Below are 18,834 nucleotides of genomic sequence, written 5' to 3'. Positions count from 1 at the left end.
CCGCAGAGTAATGCCTGTTCGCACCGATGCCACACGATCCACCACAAATCACACCGAGTGTGCTTGGTGGGGGGACATGAAACAGAGACTCCATCTGGAACTCCTCCACTCCTGCCAAACAAATCCAGGTGTTTCTATGTGTCACTATCCATAAAAAAACAACTGGATTAATTGTGGAGGAGGTTGCTCTGGTTGTGATAAAACAGCAGCTGATAGTGATGTGATCAGTATTTTAAAAATGTGACAAAATCGTGAAAAGTTCTGTAAAACTCCACTGCAAGAAATACTACACAATATTGCAGATCAGACAAATAAAGCAAAACGATTGTGGGTCAAGAAAACCTTAACACCTCACAGAAACTGAACGCCACGATACAAGAGACTGGAAAACTGCACACACACATGCAGCGGTAGTTAATATTTAACCCCAGAAAAGTTACTGAGGCATATTTACCCACCAGATTTGCAGCCTTAACTACTGAAAGCCAGCATGTTTTCATTCAGGTGATATCCACTAAATGCTTAAAGAAAAGGATCAGACACTGACACACACACATTGGATTGTAACAGGTTAAACAGGACTCCCCAGCACATGATTTACAGTAACACAGCCCTGGCCTGCTGTCTTTTCAAACACAGCTTAAGTGTAAGACTCACATTTGAGCTATAAGAACTTTTCTTTTCCAATTATGTACTTAAGTAAGGAAAAGACACATGAATGAGTGATTAAGAATGATGTTATACACAGAAAACCAAACTCAGATCTCAAAGCATCACACAATAATCCCCCCCCAAGAAGAAAGTAGAGACTAAAAGAATCCAGACTTAAATCCCTGCTCATTGCATATTAAATAGTCATTTTTCCAGTGATATAGAAGGTGTCAAGAGAAATGGTATTAAGAAGCAGTAGCTTGGAGACATAGCAAACCAGTGCCCTTTTTGGGGATTGAAAAGCACACAGCATGTTTTACTCATTAAGGTTTAACTACGTAATACTAATGTACGAATCAAAATAATAGTTTGAGACACTGCTCAAACTACACAAGTCTGTCAACAGTTTTTTTTTTTTATGCTTTACATGTCATGTTTGGTAGGTAGTGCTGCACAATGTCAGAAAATTATTAAATTGCAATGCTTATGCTGACAATTGTAATGACAAACACATCTTCTCAGTTATTTTTCAACATTGCCTCTTCCACTCTCCTTTGGTTTTCACATCTTAGCCACTATAAATGTACATCAGCTATGGGCATCAAGGACAGTTGGTGTATGTGCAACTTCTACTTATAAGCAATGCAGGAAATATAGGTCCCTACCAAATATTGTACCCGAGCAAACTGTTTTGATTCCTAAATATTGGAGACACTGATAATGCCATAACAAATCAGATATATTATACAACTCTGTTGGAAGGGAAGTCAAACTACTGAAATACAATCTCTGATTGATTTGGCTCATACACTGAGCAATATAAGCCACGGTTGCAGGTAACTCACTTGTGCAAACATACAGAAGGAACAATCGAAGAGATCAGCTATTGATTTAGTTTAATGAGCTGAAAAGAGGATGTCAGCAGGTGTTTTTAAACAGATGGCTGATGAAAAGGTCAAAGAATGTCTATTTATGCACAAAGAAACTTCACGTCACAAACACCTGCAGTCAGTTTAATGGCCTCCTGACTCCGTTTAAGCCGTCAGTTGCTGAGGCCAATATGTGTTGAAGACAAAACCAAATCTGGAAACAATGCAGACAAATGGAGGTCTGTGGGATTCAGCAATGTTACACAGCTACTCCTTTTCTCTCTCTTTATGGCAGGTATTTAGTTGTCGTATGGTGAAGTATCCAGGGAGGCAGCTACACTGTAACACTGTGAGCCCGTGGAACTTAACATATATCATTAAATGAGCCCTCCATGTGCTGGTGGTACACGTGCTGACAGGCTTACAATGGGACTGCCACTGTTAATGGAGTGCCACCTTTGGTCTCTGGTTCTCACACACGATTACAGGTTTTTACATGGGACAGCTTAATCACCTTGCATCAAGGATTTATTCAATTATTATCAACTTACTTCAAGCTTCAACTGGGATCATCACAAATTGCAGCAACTAAAAATGAGCCATCTATGCAAGTTGTAAGAACAAGAGGAACACAAAATCAACAAAAGACCAATGCAAAAAAACACGAGGGCAGCTGCTATGGTTGAATGCTGTGCTTCTGTAGAGGAAGTGATGCCATTATGTGTCATCTGATGTGCTCGAGATTGCACAGAGCTGAGTGATATTAGCTGACAAGCAAGCGACAAAGTCAACAAACCAAACAAAAAAACTAAGTTGTCACAGCAGCAATGTTTTTTTTGTTTGTTTGTTTTCACGAGTCGAGCCCAAAGACACATTAAGCGCTTAATGGAAGGAAACGCACCCATTTAAAACCCTCGGCCACAATGTACAACCACATACGGGATAATGAACAGAAAATGGCAGAAGTGCATTATAATAAAAACTGCTTCCGATTTAAAATGTGCAAATGTGCCATTTTGTTATGCAATTGCTTAGGTGCCAACAAAATAGCTTAAGGCTTAGAAAAAGCGCAGTTTCAACATGAACTTATCGGCAAGGTATTCAGAAAAACAATTCTCTCAGTTTAAATGTCCAGGCCTGTCAGTGCTGATCTTCACCTGCTCACCTCCCTCTCTGAGCAATAAAGCTGTGGACAAAATAACGTCAGACTTCTCCAGTGTTTACAGTCAAAACATGTCTGCAGATGATACCACAGCGGTAAAGCCTTCTTACAAGCACATACAGGCCCTTCAACCATGAAGAGCTTTTTAATGCTCTGGAATGTAAATCTTTCCTGAATAATGTCCAACTCGGTATAAGACTACAGATAATCTCAGCTGTGGACTCTGAGCAACCTGTGACTGTTTAACTCCATGAAATAATTTATTTCACAAGACAAAGGTAGTTACTTTATCATGGCGGTAAAGTATTAAATGTTTGACAGGCTGGCTAATTTATGAAAGATTCAAGCTTCATGACTTTAATAAGGAAACAATTAATGATGATGCATCAAAAAATAGCATCGTAAACTCATTTATATGGCTAAAAATAAACAGATAAATGCAGACAGTGAGTGAATCTTAATCACATTAACAGGATATTTACGGAAAAGGTTTTTTATTTAATTCAAAATGTTTTGAATCATAGTTTGAAGGGAATTATTAATTATGACATCTTAAAAAATATGTACGACCATGAGACATCTGATAATGCGATTGGAAAGTTAGGTAAATAGGTAAAGTAAAAATAAAATAATACAAATAGGCAAAATGACATTTAACTCTCAGACAAAAAACATAAAACAATAACAGTTTGCACGAATAATCCCATATAGAACAAGTATTGGCATTTTGGTAAAAATAATAGTGCAGTTTCAATTTCAAATGAATATTCATAAGCAAAAGTGACCATTCAGATAAATTTCAAGTAAGAATATCAAAGTCCAAGCTGAGTGCAGGTAATATTTAACTGCGGTGCATTTAAAGTAGTTTTCAGAGTGAATAAGCTATGAAACCATTAGAGACTCTTACTACCTTCCTGGAAGATCTTTCATCCTGTTTCTAACCTCACTTGCTCAGACAGGTCAGTTTACCTCAGAAGACAAAAACTGGGCTAAACGCAAACAAAATATATGCAAATACAGACGTGACTCCTGCCTGCCCCTGTTATTCCCTGTCTGGTAAATATTTTCGTTCCTATCGATTACTAAGCTCTCTGAGCGTTAGCAGTTCTGGAAATCCAACAGAGCATGAATGAACTCGCCCCAGCATTACCCCACAGTTCACCGGCTGGCGTCACCGGGCGGCGGTGAGGAGGTCACCAACAACACCGCGACCAAACAAAACGGCCCGGTTCCGGCTTTCCTGCACGCCTTGCGGTGATTATTTTGTTATGGAAACAGCACACCGTACTTACCTCGTCAGGTTGGACATTCCTCTAATTTTCTGTGTCCGTGAGTTCATGAGGTAAACTAAAATATAAAAATAAAAAAACACACAAGAGGACATAAAGCGCTGAACTCAGACGGCTGGAAATGACTCCTCTTGACTGGTTGGTCAGAGCTTCGCGTAACCTCATCGGTTTACTCGACCAGGTAATGCGCACGCGTCGTTTAGTGTTTACCCCTGTGCCTCATGGGTGTTGTAGTGCTGGGCTTCAGTCACAAGTATAAGCTTCATTCACCAAGTTTGTGCACACAGACAAGGAATTGGTGTAAGATAAGACTCTCTCTTCTCTCTCTGTGTGTGTATATATATATATTTAAATATATATAACAATACTTTATTTAGTTTGGTGGCAAAAATAAACTTGAAATTTGCTACCAATTACTGAATGCAATGAAGGCGGTTTGTTTCAGCTTTACTGGGTGGATTTGGCCTGAAAAATGTAGAAAAGTATCTCATTCCCACTATTAAGTACTAGTGGAGGATTGGTGATACTTTGGGCTGTTATCCCTCATGGGCCTTTTTCATTAAAAATTTAAGAATAAACTGAAAACAACTTACTAGCAGGTCTTTTGAAGCATAATGATCCAGACCACATTGCCAAATTAACACATGAACGAGTTATCAGTCACAAAACCACCCCACTGCCATCTCAATTCCCAGACCTAATTAAGAAAAACTGGAGAGATGGTAGTAGACCCCTCTTCTGTATGTTCCAACGCCGAACATGTTAAATGTTTCCATTCATTTCTGTAAAGTTATTGAGTAATAAACAGCAGTTTATATGCACACAATTCATTTTTCCCACACATTTAAGTATTAGTAAGCTCAAAATGTAATTAACACCAACATATAAGCAATGAAATAGTCCCTCGCAATAAATATCGAGTTATTACTCATTTTCTGCAAGTTCTTCCAATTTGTTACCAAAATCAAAACAAGCAAACTACACAAAGGTTGCTGTTGTTGCAATGTATTTATTTAATTAGGTTGAGAAAAAAATTCAAATAAGGTGTGAGTGTGTGTGTGTGTGTGTGTGTGTGTGTGTGTGCATGGTTGTTTGTCCCGTCTGTCTCTGTGTTGCCCTGCGACAGACTGGCGACCTGTCCAGACCTGTCCGCCTCTCGCCCGGAACGTTAATTGGAGAGGCACCAGCAGCCCTCCCGACCCCACAAGGGACAAGGGTGTAAAGAAAATGGATGGATGGATGAAAAAACTATATACTACAAGGTAAAACACTTTAACAGGCAGTAGTACTTCCATGTTAGTTTTTTTTTCTTTTTTTTTTTTTTATTGCCAGACGTTTTAAAATCGACCTGCTTTTCATCGGAAGCTGTAACTTTGGAAACTGAAGTGGCTATGGACAGATGATTTACTGCTCTCTGGTGGCACAAAAACAAATCGCATGGTTTTAATCCGAGCTGTAAAAACATCCTCAAACTTAAAAACTCTGTTTATACTGACAAAACCACCCTGTTTGTCCAGTGCCAAAGCTTTTCCCCCCTAAGCTTTAAGAACTGGTGGAATAATGTCTGACCAAGAGATCAACCCAAACTTTTCCTTCAAGTCAGATCTTAAACATTCCCGCATTTCCTACATATAACTATGTTGTGCATGAATTGTCAGTAATAACTTCTGAAATATTTCCATGCAGTCTGACAACTAAAAACATAAAGATCAGCATAACAAACTTCACTTCAAGCAGCTTTTTCATTTTTAAACGAAAGGAAAAAAAATGCACCACAAATAAACAGAGCAAATAGATTTTATTAGCATTTCAGCAACGTAAAGCTCAAACAAATAGGATCAATTCTAATATTCACACCCTATTTTAAAGGTATTTATGGCACAAACCAAAGGATACAGGAGTTACACGATGATGGCCCAGACTTATCTGCAACACAGAGCAACAGACTGCAATTTGTTAAATGCTATTCCAGAGCCGAGATGAAATGTGTCTGCAGCACTTAGTCAGTCCTGAGATATTTCAGTGGAGTTGGTTAAATCATAAGAAATAAACCAGAGATGACACTGTAAAATCCAGCTAGGGTGGAAAACAAACAAAAAATATTTTAATAGAGAAAAACAGATAATATATAAATTATATTCAGAAATAGAGTGTAAGCTGTCTAACGAGGGAAGAAAAATGTTTAATAAACGTTTTTGAAATGGTGAGAGTGAGGTCTTAGGAAGATAGTAGTGAGAGATAATGCTACAGGGTCTGTTTCCTTGGACTTAGAAATTAAAATGTGTATATAACCAATGTTTATTTCCTGCACTCCTTCCTGACGGGTTGCGTATTTGCATGTGTAGGAAATGCAACATTTCAGAGCCAAAATACTAGCAATTTCCCTTACCTGTACTTTTCCTTTAAAGCTAGTTTTGTAGAGATGAGTTTGAAATCAGAACGTGGTTTAATCTTGAAGACTGGCCTATAAAACACCTCAAGGTGCATTAATATATTTAAGTAAACCGTTACGAAGCCTAAATAATTTTCTAGTCCAGTTTTTTCTTAGCGTCTTTCATGTACTTTTTTTTCTGAAATAAAAAAAGTAAGGAGTGTTGTTCTAAAACAACACTCCTTACCAAAAACTTGTTCTTTACAGAAAAACCATTTTAAAACCCATTACTGCTTAAATGATGTCCCCTCAGTCATTGGCGCCCTTGGTAGAGATGTGAAAGCCTTACATTTTTATTCTATAAACATAATCCCTTAGGAAAATATTATAAAAATCCAAACTTGAATAGTTTTTCCACTTGATATTTATTCTACTGGGTTTTTCAATCCTCCTTCAAACTTACTTTATGTTGCAGGGTTTTCCTTGTCTTAGTCTATTTATATTTAACTTTATCGTATGCATTTTGTTTAAATACTGTGCTAATTGCTGCAGCGCAGTACTGTCCCTCATATGAGTTACAGAAATACAATTGATGTTTACCAATAGTCCTCTAAAAGAAATGCAACAAGTAAACATCCTGTTTCTCTGGGGTACAAATATGACTTGACAAGTGACGTTCTCTCAGCCACGCCTCAAAATGGAAAAGATAAAAGAACTTGCCACTCAAGTAAGCCAGACACAGATATGTGTTAATCTCTATAAAACAGAAAAAAAGGCTAAAACAACACTCCTTACCAAAACTTGCTCTTATTTACAGTAGGATAAAGCAAATATTTTAAACTTAAAACAAGTGGAACTACAATAAACAAGGCTGGATGATAACATAAGTTTATAATGAGGTGGGACCGGTTAAGGAAAAAAAAAAAAGAAAAATAGCGCTCACATTTAGATTACTGCAGCAAAGAGCCGTGACAATAACGTATTTTAAGGCTTTTAGATGCATCTGTATCAGGGGCACCAATGACTTGCGGAAAACACTGCATATAAATGACACCACTTGATGCCAAATTCTTTCCTTCTCTGTGCAAATGCAGCTATTAATTGTGTTGTATGCATTAACACACACTATAGTTGCATGCACAACGTTTTCTAGCAAAGCAAAATACTGATTGTTGCCCACTTTTGTATCATTGTCTTTGGGATGTGCTAATTTCAGAGACTTTACATACTGAATCTTCTCAATTTAACATCTGTTTTACAGAGATATCACATAATACAAAGAAAATATTGTTCAAAGGCTCGCTTATAATTTATTAGTGTTCTTGCCACAGATCCAGAGTAGTTCTGCGTCCAGATTTTGCACATTAATTTCACCAAAAGAAAGAAAAGAAAAAAACGTTACTGAATAATGCATGAGATGTCAGTCTGTATTCATTAAACTAGCTTGTGTGAGCGATACTGAGGATTTACTTTCTCGTTTTCCCCATAAAATTTCAATTTCAGCTCCGTGAGACCATCCAGAGCGACTTTTACTGCTGGGAACCATTAATAATTACAAACAGCAGCAAAGAAACTGATCATCCCCCTCTTCGGCTTTACTTCAAGCTGTTGCAGAGAGCATGAATTAAAACTTTTAACTGCATTTCATCTTTGGTGGTTCGTTTTTCTGCAATAGTGTTTATTCAGGCGGAGCAAAACAAGAAAAAGAACGTCCTTAAACCCAAACCAGACTTAAAGGATAAACCTCCAGCTATCATACAGTATCATGTAAACCAGTGCCATCGTTACGACTTCTTCAAGGAGATGGCTGAAGTGTGAACACTGCAAGAAATACAGACAAGGGGTAGTGTTTGAATCTTCAGATAGTCGTCTGTTAGAACAATGAGAGAGGAAGGAAGGAGGAAATAAGGATGGAGACAGTTAACAGACTTTGGAGTGCTTGTCTTTGTGTGTGCAGACGTGAGTAGGTGTGTCAAAGTTCAGTTCCCTCCGCATACGTGGGAAAGATTTTGTGAACGCACAAGGCTGGGGAAGGTTATGGCCACAGGAAGGAGTCGGAGCACCGGGCTCCTCTGGTGCGTCTCCGGTCCAGGCGGGGGACGTTACGCCAGGGAGCGCTGACGAGGCTTAATTCGAGGACAGAGCTGCAGAGACAAACGGAAATCAAAATGAATTTGCTTTGCATAACTAAATTCACACTAAATTTCTGGGTTTAATGAAATTATTTTTATCATCTTTGTTTTTTTGTTTACTTTTCAATAATTATGAGTGTTATTTTATTCTTAAATGTTTAAAGTAAAGCAGAACTCAAAATCGTTACAAAATAGAAACAATATGCAACTGTACATAACAAAATACGTTTAGCAAATGCTGTTAATTACAAATGTAACCAGGATTTGAATCTTCTTCCTGTATGATACACAACTCAGACATGACTATTAGCACACTTCAGTGATAGCAACCTTTAGATCTCTCCAATATTCCTCCTGTTGTCTGAAAAAAGGATTTCTATGTTCCCATATTCCGTCAAACTACTTAAACTGCTTTGAACATGTCCATTAAATCTTTATTTTTAGTAGCTCCCATGTTTGTAATTTCAAAAGCAGCAGGTGAATCTAATCTCTGAACAGCATCAGCATGTTATCAAATCTGCTCTGTTACACAAGACATCATGTTGCTGCTTATGAAGACACGGCTTTCCAAACGAGCTCAGATTTGGATCTTCTGCCCACCTAGAAACCCAGAAAGAGCCTTATTTGGGATTTAGATATTTCTGTATAAAATATGTGGATAATTAATTAGTTTGATAAAGGAAATCTTTATCTCACTGTCTACTAATCCAAAAATTTATTTTTTGCAGAGTTAAATGGAGGTAAAATTTTAACCATTTCTGACAAGGTAATTGAAAGGGGTAAATTCTGAAATTCCCAAAAAACTAAAATAGTTTATAGCAGTGTAATTTAGAGCAGAAGGAATATTAAGCCTGCTGTACCCCGAGCAGGTTGCGAGGCACGTAGCCCTCCTTGTCCTCCAGCCGTGACCACCACCACTCCGTTTCATTTTCATCCTGCCGCCGCAGGATTGTGATGGCGTCTCCCTCCTTGAACGACAGCTCATCTGGACTCTGGGCTTCGTAGTCCCACAGAGCATACACCGTGCCCTTGTTCATCACACCCAGCTTCTCCTGAACACCTGCACAGGAGAAGCCAGAACAGCTTGTGTCAGATTTGAAGGAGATGAAGCAGCGGCGGGATTACAAAACCAGAACTTTCCTCTCTCACCGTATAAAAACTGGGAACACTGGATGTAGCCCTCCTCCATTTCCTCACATTTGTCCGCTGCCGTCTCCACATCACTGATGGTGCTCGCAAAGATGGCGGCTCCTGACTCCACCAACAGCTTGCAGAGATGAACGCTGTTGCAGGAGGCGGCGCAGTGAAGAGGAGTCCTGCTCAGATGAACAAAAGCAGTCAAAGGAGAGAGACGCGAACCGAGTCATGATTAAAGCGTTACGGTGTCGACTCAACGGACTCACCATCCGTCGCTGTCCGCCGCATTGACGTTCACGCCGAAATCTAGCAGGAACTTGACGATGTGGTGATGTCCTGCACACACTGCGTTGTGCAGAGGTGTGATGCCCTCATCATTGGGAGTGCTGGGATTCTCCACCTGGAGGAAAAGAGAAACATGAGGGTTATACTCCGACCTAAAAATGATGAACTTCCTCATCTTCTTCCCATAAATACACTGAGGTTTTTGACTTTAAAGGGGCAGTATTGTGTATTTTCCGGGCACATAGTGCTATTTTATAGCACAATCAAGTAAATGTGTTCAGTTGTTTATAAAGATGTTGTATGTATCAAACATAACTTAAAACATTTTGTCTTTGAAATTTAACGCAGATAAAAACTGTCCTATTTAAAGGACTCTGTCTCTTTAAGGAGCCCATAGTCTTTCCCACACTACACCTTCAGCTTGTAATTGCAACAACATTTCTCCGGTAGCCCGTTTACAGTCGTTTACTGTAAAGTAGTGTGCGCGATGATAAGCAGAAGAGCAGTTCTACCAGGTGTTTTCTAATTGCTGCCACGGGAGATTAGAGGATTTCTCAAACATGAATGGAAGAATCATAGCAACACTTTGATTTTACAGAATCTCAAATTCCCCCTTTAAAGTAAAAATGTTCATGGGGTGTGAATATTTTTGCATAGCTCTATGAATGAAATGTACATAAAACATTCATCCGAAGGACATACCTCATAGATGATCCTCTGAACCAGATCAAACTCTCCCTCTAGTGACGCATCAAGCAGCAGGGCTAAAGGATTAAACTTGACTCTGAAGCCATGACCGGTGCGCTCAGAGTCAGGCTTTTTCAGGTTTGTGCGCTTCTCCTTTAACAAAAACAGAAATGTCTCTTAAGTTAAGAAAAAAGTTAACGTTGTATTAAAAAAAAAAAAAAAAAGAGTACACCTTTCCGGTGACTCACCAGCTGTTGAGAAACTGCCGTCCCGCTCTCCTCTGGACTGCTGACCTCTGGCACCGGGCTGGGCAGAGATGCCTCAGAGCCTCCGATGTTGTTGTTGTTGTCGTCCTCCGGTTGCTCCTCCTCGCCTGGATCCGCAGCTCCTTCCGGTGCCTTGGGTTCGTTGTCGTTAGCGTCGTTGGTAGAGGAAGCCTCAGAGCCTGGTTCCTCCCCTCCTGGTGGTGGCTGTAGCAGCGTCTCAGGGAGGAGGTTGCCGTTGTTTGTGTCAGCCAGCGAATCGCCTCCCAAGTATCCAGGTGGAATAGCCGGCTGATAAAACGGCGTTCCGTTACCGGCACCGTTACTCCCACCTGATCCACTGCCACCATTCCCCTCTATTCCTCCAGCCAAAGTGTTGAACCTCTGGTAGAGAAGTTTCTGGATGTTGGGTCCGCTGGGGCCCTCGGGTTCTGTGATGGAGCTCCGCTTCTTCAGTGGTCTTGGAGCGTTGGCTAGTTTTTTACGGAGCACTTCCAGGTCTGCGTCGCTCTGGTAACGGAGCGGGGAATGAACCATAGGCGTAAGCTTCGTGGGACTGAGTGGCCGTGGAATATTCTCCACACTGGGAGGAGGTGCCGATGGTTGGAAGCTCTCCGGATCATCAAGTTCTCCGTCTACAGAGTCGTCGCTGCCGGCGAGGCCTTGGAGCGCCGGGAATGCTCCCCCTGCTTGGACGTAAGGCAGGGGGGATGCTGGTGTCGAGCTGGAGGAGAGAACAGGCTTTCCGTAGACTAGATGCAGAAAGAGAAGGTGGAATAAAAGCAAACAGAAAGTTCAATCTGTTTTTTCTTTATATAGTATTACACTGCAAAAACACAAAAAAGTACTAGTTATAAGTGCAATAACCTTTATCAGATTATTTCACATATGTTTCATCAATATTAAGGAGTTATTGTCTTAAAACAAGCTCCTATTTCATGCTGAAAAGTTACTTGTACCTTAACTGTATATTATTTAAAGTGTGCCAAGATATTTGCACTAGAAACTAGACCAAGCACTCGATACTTGGTTAGATTTTGAGTTTTTGTAGAAATGTTCTTAAGTCTTACCCGCTTTAACAGCAGGCTTCGGCGGTTGGCTCTTTGGCGCAGCATGCTGCAGATACATGTGATAAATGGAGCTCGAGTTCACGGTAGGTGGGCCCTTGCGGGGCGACTGAGGCCGCGTTCCTCTGTCCGGGATGAAGGGGCGCACCGCCACGGCGGGCGGATGATCCAGACGCTCGCTCAGCGCGGGCGGGAAGAGCGGAACGTTGGGCTGGAAGGTAGGACTTGGCGGTACGGAGATCCGCTGCTGGATCTGCTGAGAGGAGGAGCCGGTGGAGGACGGCACTCGGGGCCACGCGGGCGCCGGGGGGTTCGGAAGGGGCCGCGGGGGCGGTGCATCTTTGCGGCGCTCCAAGGAGCTGGCTGGGTTTGCGGAAGTGAGGTGGGATCCGTACGGCGGTGGCTGCGGCTTGGTTATGGCAGGGGAGGTTACAGCAAGTTTTGGATCTAGCACCTGAGGAAAAAGCAGCAGACAGACAAAAATTTTTTGTTATTTTTTTTTTATGAAGAATCAAGTGTCAGGGTTCTGTAGAATAAGATGTCATTTGTATTTGGTTAATTTAATAAACATTCAGGTTTTTTTTTTTTATAAATCAGCTTGACAAGTTATTTGATTGCAGTTTCTGAATGACAATATTGATAAAGGTAAAGGTAATTTTTTTTATATATATAGCACATTTTCAGCAACCAGGCAATACAAAGTGCTTAATGTACATTGTATGTAAAGCAATTTCTTAGCCCAATCGCAATTTGATCCACTCTGAGCTGTAATATGTAACAAAATTTTGTTTGGACAGAAAAAAAAAAAACATTTAAAACAAAATGAAGTGTGAAAATTAAAAGGCAAAACTGAACTTCTTGTGTAGCTGACTTGGCTGTCAGTAATTTAGCAAAATTAAAACTTAAAACACAAACCTCTTTGATTATGTTTAAAAATATTTATTCATATATTTGTACATCAGGTACGATTTGCTTGATCTCTTTTTAATATTTAGATCTTATATTGTGTTTTTTTTCTACAGTTTAAAGTCTGATTTGACAGTTTTACCCCAACAGATTGATGGTAAATTTGTTCAAAAATGAATATTGAGATATTATGGTCCTCACAAGTTTAAAAATCACAATTAATGTGGCTGTAGTTAATCAAGTTTCAGAAGATTAATTAGTGAAGAATAGACTTAGATAGCTTACCTTTTCTGCATTTGGGGTGACGGGGGAGCCTGAGGTGGGGCTCTTGCCTTGACTGTCAGCCCCCGAGTCTCGTCTCTCAGGAGGTTTCAAAGTTGTGCCGGACTTTCCTATGGTGGGCCAACCAGTGTCATTAGCTATGACAAAACCAGGACACAGTAAGTATGTTACAAAATATTAATAAAAATACTTCTTACCACTAACCATAGTGACAAATGTCACTATGCAAAGCGACAACTAATCTGACTTTAATGTTTTGTATGAAATGTTTGTTCAGGGCTGTGTGGAATTTTAGTGAGGGAAAGTAAACGTGTTACAAAGTCAGATGAAGGAGTCAGGATTTTTACATGCTGATCCTATTGACCAGAAATCATGAAGTGACAGATAAGATGAAACTATATTCATGGAGCCGGCTCAGGCTGCTGTGAATCAGAACCACTTGATGTGGTGTGTTGGGTTTTGATTCAGCCGTCCGATAACGGGATGTTTTACCTGGTTTTTGAGCTCTGAGCCAATCAGATGAATCAGATCCATTGAAAAACATTCTCAAATCCAGAATAGATCATTATCCGCTAAAAACAGGTTCCTTCATTTATTTCATCTTTGAAAATACTAAAATGTTTTCTCAATTTCTTTCTTTGCTTGGGATCTAAACCATAAGTCTTGTTTAAAACCTTGATCTGATCTGAAAAGCTTAGTGACAAAGAAAAAATGTGAAACGGTGTGTAAAATTAAAATAAATGAATAAAGAAATATACAAAAATATTTTAAGAATGTTTTGTCTTTTTAGATCATGGAAAAATTAATTAAGTGTCCTTTTCCAATTTTCCCTTTTCAAAACGGGGGGAGGGGGGGATCTATGTTTTCACATCCACCTGAATAATGTGTAGTTGCGCCACTGGGTGCGCCTTATAGTGCGCCTTATAGTGCGGAAAATACGGTACATGCTTTCTCCAAGACTGAAGAAACCCTATGCTTGCTTCTGATATTGATAGGTATACACCTACCCAGTGATGAGATACCTGAACCTAAATCATTTCTGGAAAAGTCCTTCAACTTAATATTTCAGACGTCTAGATGGCCTAAAATCCGTCTGAATAGATATTGATCAAAAACAGGGCTAAGACAAATATTCTAGAAAGGAAGACTGATCAATAGGACAAAAAAAATCCTGAGGCCCAATTTCACAGCAATGACAATGGATTTGCATGCATTAGTAGAACAGAATAGCATGTAGTTGAAGTAAGACGTGCATTCAGGCTGAAATAGTAAATAATTTCATTAGTTTTGAAGGGGGGGGAAATCTCTTTTACAAAGGTGTGTCTTTTAGACAGCAAAGAAAGGGCAAATGGAAAAAACAGAAAAAGAAAAACAAGAACAGCAGAAGTAGATGCAGACGACAAAGCCGGAAAACCATAATGCTGAACTTCAATGATGTGTTTAAGAGATTTCATCAGATGTCATCAGATTTCTTTTAGGTCTTAGATCAAGTGGAGGCTAACTATCAACAAAGCCGAGGCAGTATGGGTCATATTATGCTGTTGCAACTTTCAATAAACTGAATGGGAAGCAATAATTTTCACTTTATAAAGCAAAACTTTTAACGGTCAAATTGAAACTGCTCATTTTTTCCCCCTCAATACGGTGATAAAGGCATTTTTGATACTTGAATACTAATTCCTAGTGATAAGGAAACCTTTTAGATTCAAGTCAACATCTTGTTCATGCAAAGTGTTTGACAACAGCAAATGTTTCCTAGTGTTTGAGATGTCACTACATTCGCATGAAGGTTAGTGCTACAACAGGCCATCAAGGAATGTTATGACACTGAGGAAAATAAAGATCATTGGCTGATTTGTGTGTGAAAACAAACGAGGCATTCAACTCTTCGAACCTTCTCAAAACTGTAAGTAACAGGCACAGGATCAGCAGTGCGTTGATTAGTCTCTCTAATAAATGCAAACATTTTTAAATTATTTCAACGTGATGTTTAACTGTTAACGTAGCGAATAAAACAAAATAAAACGTACAGAGTTGTACAGAAGTATTAATACCCCTTAAAGGTCTTTATTTTGTCACATTACAACAACAAACTACAGTGCATATGTCAATTTAAGAAAAGACCAACACATAGCAGTGCGTAAATGTGACATTCAAGAAAAGGACAAACATTTACAAATTAAAATCTGAGGAAAAAAAAAAAAAGAACAAGACTGTGTGCATCAATACTGTGTCAAATAAAATTTTATTTGCCATTATGGCTGTAAGCCTGCAATATTGTAACAAAATATATGCTTTGATTATAGCTGTGGTTATATGTTAAGATGAGCCTCTGCTCCAGTCTAAAGTATTTTGCAGACTATAAAATGGCTGCCTTGTAGTTTTGCACTAGCTTTACATTCTCCCACCTGGGTGGTGGCTCTCTGCAGCTCCTCCAGAGTTACCACTGGGCTCTTGGCTGCTTCGCCGATTATTGCTCTTCTCACCTTTAACCCTTTGCTCTTGTTCTTCTTCACAAGTATGCACTGCTTTTTGTTGGTCTGTCACACAAAATCCTAATGAACTTTATTAAAGTTTGTGGTTGTAATGTGTTAACATTGTAATAATGTAAAGGGACATAAATACTGAACTCAGGCATTGTACTGTATTGCTGGTCTGCAAATATTGGAGGAACTCATCATAATGAAATCACTTTAATATAAAAGACACAAATTAGTTTCTGAGGCGGATTTCAAGGATTCCAAATAACTCTCCTTTTTTTCCTAATCAGGAGTAAAATATTGAATGCATACTGAGGATCCTGTGCTACAATCAAGAGAAAAGGTTCAGTCGTTGCCCCTCCTTTGCATATGCAGCTCTGAGCACTCACGGGACGTGCCGTCAGAGCCACTGGAGGCTCCGGGGCCCGGGTGTGACTCTGGAAAGGACGGGGGCACCGGGTCCACAACGATGTCTAAATCAGACACTTTCCAAGGACCGGGAGGCTTTCGCACACCGTCTGCCCAAAAGCCCAACCCCCAATCGAAACAGAGACATTACATGGACATGACAGAATCGACACGAGGAGAGACCAGGACGGACAAAGAGAGTTCACACGACACAGGAAGAGAGTGAAGGTTAGAGAGGAGGGAAACAGAAGTCACAGAGGTCAAGTCAAAGCTGAGATCTAACAGTTCAGATTGGGAAGAAACGGTTTTGGTTCATGCAGGAAATGTTCAACGTGAAGAAGTGAAAAAGCCAGTTTGTCCCAAAGTGCATGCCGAATTTCTGCTGATATCCTAACAGTAAATGCATTTTTTAAGTCACTGTTTTAGTTAGGAATTTTGCTTCCGACATCGGGTGAAATAAAACCTTGTACAGTTTTTTTTTTTTTCCCTGGAAACATTGTTATTCCTGATTCAATGAAGTTCAGCCCACCTGATTTAGGACGACCCTGGTTGGCTTGGTTATTCACACCCAGTGTTTGAGGCTTCAGAGGGTCAGGCGGTAAGGTGTAGCCCCCATCCTGTCGGCTTGGTACCGGAACCTGGATGTAGGGCCCAACAGCAGCAACCCGACCCAGCGTGCCAGGGGCCGGTTGGGGGGAGGGAGGCCCATTGGCTCTATTGAGCTGTAAGGAGAGCGTCAGACACATTTCAGACGTTATGATGGAGAGTTATGGATACTTTCAGAGAGCCTGAGAAAACCTGCAGAACTAATGTTGGAGAGATTTTTAACTCTAAGGCATCAGTTTAACTGACCAACTTTTAAAACTTGAGAAAAATATCCACCTTAAAAAAATCCATTAAAAAAAATACTTTTTAGTATTTTTTTTCTGCATAAATCTCTTAAACAGCATCAGCCCTTCTCAAAACTACCAAACACACAAGAAATTTGAGAATTTTAACTTTTGACTTAAAATGTCAGTCTTGATGTCACTTTTTATAAACATGACTTAATTTTCCAATCATATGTTTGGAGACAGTTCTTTCAAATGTTTAAATTTTTTAAGAGTGAGTTTTTTTTTCTGTTTTTATATTTTTGTAGTCTATAGTAATGTACTGCACTGTAAGTGTCTTTGCAGAGCTGGGAGGGTTTAAGAGATTCTCATAAAGGAGAAAAAGAAAAGACAACAGTAGAAATGGATAAAAATATCCACGATGATGCCTGAAGGATAAAAAGACAAAAAAAAACTCAAGAGATGGATTGAGTGTTCCTAGTCTTACAGGGAGATTTTCTTTTTGACGTGCCTCAGCTTTTTTCTTGTAGAGGCGTTCCCGCAGCTCGCTGATCCGCTTGTCCATGAGCGTCACTTCCATGTTGCGCTTGTTCAGAAGCTCCTTCTGCTGCTGCAGCTTACTGTTCTGCTCCTGGTTCAGCTTGTTCCGAATCTGAGGAGCATAAACGGCGTCATCACTGCAGCCTGAAGCAAAGTAAACCTCTTGCAAGCGGTGAGAACACACAGAGCATGTACCTGGAGTTCCTGGTAAAGCTTTCTGAGCTCCAGGGCCGCTGCGCCGGTCACTTGGCCACCCAGGCCGGTCTGTATGCCATTGAGCTTTCCTCTTCGCAGGTCCTCCAGCTGCAGGCTGAGCTGCTCCACCCTCAGCACGGCCGTCTGCAACTCGGCCTGCTTCTCTTGAAACAAACTGGTGACTTGTTCGATCTCTGCCGCTGGATGTCAAAACAAAAATCCCAACATAAATACTATTTATGTATATGCTAATAGTCAACAGAAGGAAAAAAAATGCTTTCTGGAAAGCATACAAATAAATATTTCTAAAGTTCATCTTCTTTCAAAATCATTGCAATAGCTGATTTATGTAGTATTACTACCAGGATATTGACTTAAAAAGGTAGAAGGAAAAAGTCAGAGTACGTTTGGTAATTTTACATACACAAGTTGCCGTTGATGACCTTGCTGTAGTCCACCTGGCCTCTCATGGCTCGGATCTTTTTGAGCTTCGCCTCCTGGCTCTCCACGCGCTCCTTGAGCCTCTGCAGCTTCTCGCTCTCAGACACGGTTTGCTGCTGACGCCTCTCCTGCTGCTTCAGGTAACGCAAACGTTGCTCCTGAAAAATAAATTAGATTTTTTTTTTAATTTGTAATATTAAAAATAAAACACAAAGATAGATATTTTACTAGAAGAGCAAAATGTGGCCACCCAGGCCACATTCAATGTTTTATCAGAAGGACAAAACATCGACCTCTGCTCCAACAAAACAAATTACTCTCGCAGGCAAATAAAACACAACAGATACCATCTAACACAGGAAGAGGAAGAGACACTTTTAAAGGCTAAACAGGTCTAGAGTGTGTATTAAACGGGACGCTTCATTGTGTCAGGAGGGCTGAAGAAAGGGTCAGATGACTTCATCTCTACCCAAGTGAGAATTGCTCCAGTTAGGGTCCTAAAATAAGAACCGACAAGCCCGAGTTTCCAAATGACTGCAGGGCTTCGAGTGGGGCCTACTTTTCACACATCACAACAAAAGGCAATACACCGTTGTGTTATCTGGAGGTCTACAGTGGCCTTTATCCTGCATGACTGATCAGCAAAACCACAAACACGCAAGTCGGGGTAAGATTGCGATAAACGATAATATTGTTGTTTCGAGACCATGTTTAAGTTATGTAACGGTAATGGCAAAAATAATGCAAGAACACATTCTCAAAGATCAATGAAGTTTTAATTCTAATGAACATTTAACACTGGAACTGAAAAACATTTTAAATATTAAGAAAAAATAAAA

The 18,834-nt window shown here is 40.0% G+C and overlaps 2 protein-coding genes across 8 annotated transcripts in view; both read right to left on the bottom strand.

Moving 5' to 3' along the window:
* daam1b (dishevelled associated activator of morphogenesis 1b) overlaps positions 1 to 4,137 on the bottom strand; it is a 49,447-nt gene extending 45,310 nt beyond the window's left edge. The window contains exon 1 of the mRNA XM_008397855.3: positions 3,975 to 4,137. The gene's annotated coding sequence lies outside the window, so the exon portion shown is untranslated. The remainder of the gene's footprint in view (positions 1 to 3,974) is intronic.
* A 1,613-nt stretch (positions 4,138 to 5,750) lies between these two features.
* ppp1r13bb (protein phosphatase 1, regulatory subunit 13Bb) overlaps positions 5,751 to 18,834 on the bottom strand; it is a 29,619-nt gene continuing 16,535 nt past the window's right edge. For 3 of the 7 annotated variants that reach the window (XM_008397849.3, XM_008397845.3, XM_008397850.3), the window contains 13 exons: positions 17,979 to 18,153; positions 17,555 to 17,754; positions 17,307 to 17,471; positions 16,519 to 16,711; positions 15,971 to 16,099; positions 13,105 to 13,238; positions 11,917 to 12,367; positions 10,832 to 11,598; positions 10,599 to 10,736; positions 9,878 to 10,011; positions 9,624 to 9,790; positions 9,335 to 9,534; positions 5,751 to 8,486 (listed from right to left, as the gene is read on the bottom strand). In XM_008397849.3, the coding sequence (XP_008396071.1) occupies positions 8,445 to 8,486; positions 9,335 to 9,534; positions 9,624 to 9,790; positions 9,878 to 10,011; positions 10,599 to 10,736; positions 10,832 to 11,598; positions 11,917 to 12,367; positions 13,105 to 13,238; positions 15,971 to 16,099; positions 16,519 to 16,711; positions 17,307 to 17,471; positions 17,555 to 17,754; positions 17,979 to 18,153 (2,895 nt within the window). In that variant the 3' untranslated portion in view covers positions 5,751 to 8,444. The remainder of the gene's footprint in view (positions 8,487 to 9,334; positions 9,535 to 9,623; positions 9,791 to 9,877; positions 10,012 to 10,598; positions 10,737 to 10,831; positions 11,599 to 11,916; positions 12,368 to 13,104; positions 13,239 to 15,970; positions 16,100 to 16,518; positions 16,712 to 17,306; positions 17,472 to 17,554; positions 17,755 to 17,978; positions 18,154 to 18,834) is intronic. The other 4 variants (XM_008397847.2, XM_008397846.2, XM_008397848.2 and 1 more) reach the window with 4 other exon arrangements.

The sequence above is a fragment of the Poecilia reticulata genome, chromosome 21 (assembly GCF_904066995.2).
Source record: "Poecilia reticulata chromosome 21, P_reticulata-male-v2, whole genome shotgun sequence".
In the NCBI taxonomy this organism is placed as follows: domain Eukaryota; kingdom Metazoa; phylum Chordata; class Actinopteri; order Cyprinodontiformes; family Poeciliidae; genus Poecilia; species Poecilia reticulata.
Note: the sequence above shows the minus strand (reverse complement) of the source record. Positions and strands in the feature narration are given on the sequence as shown.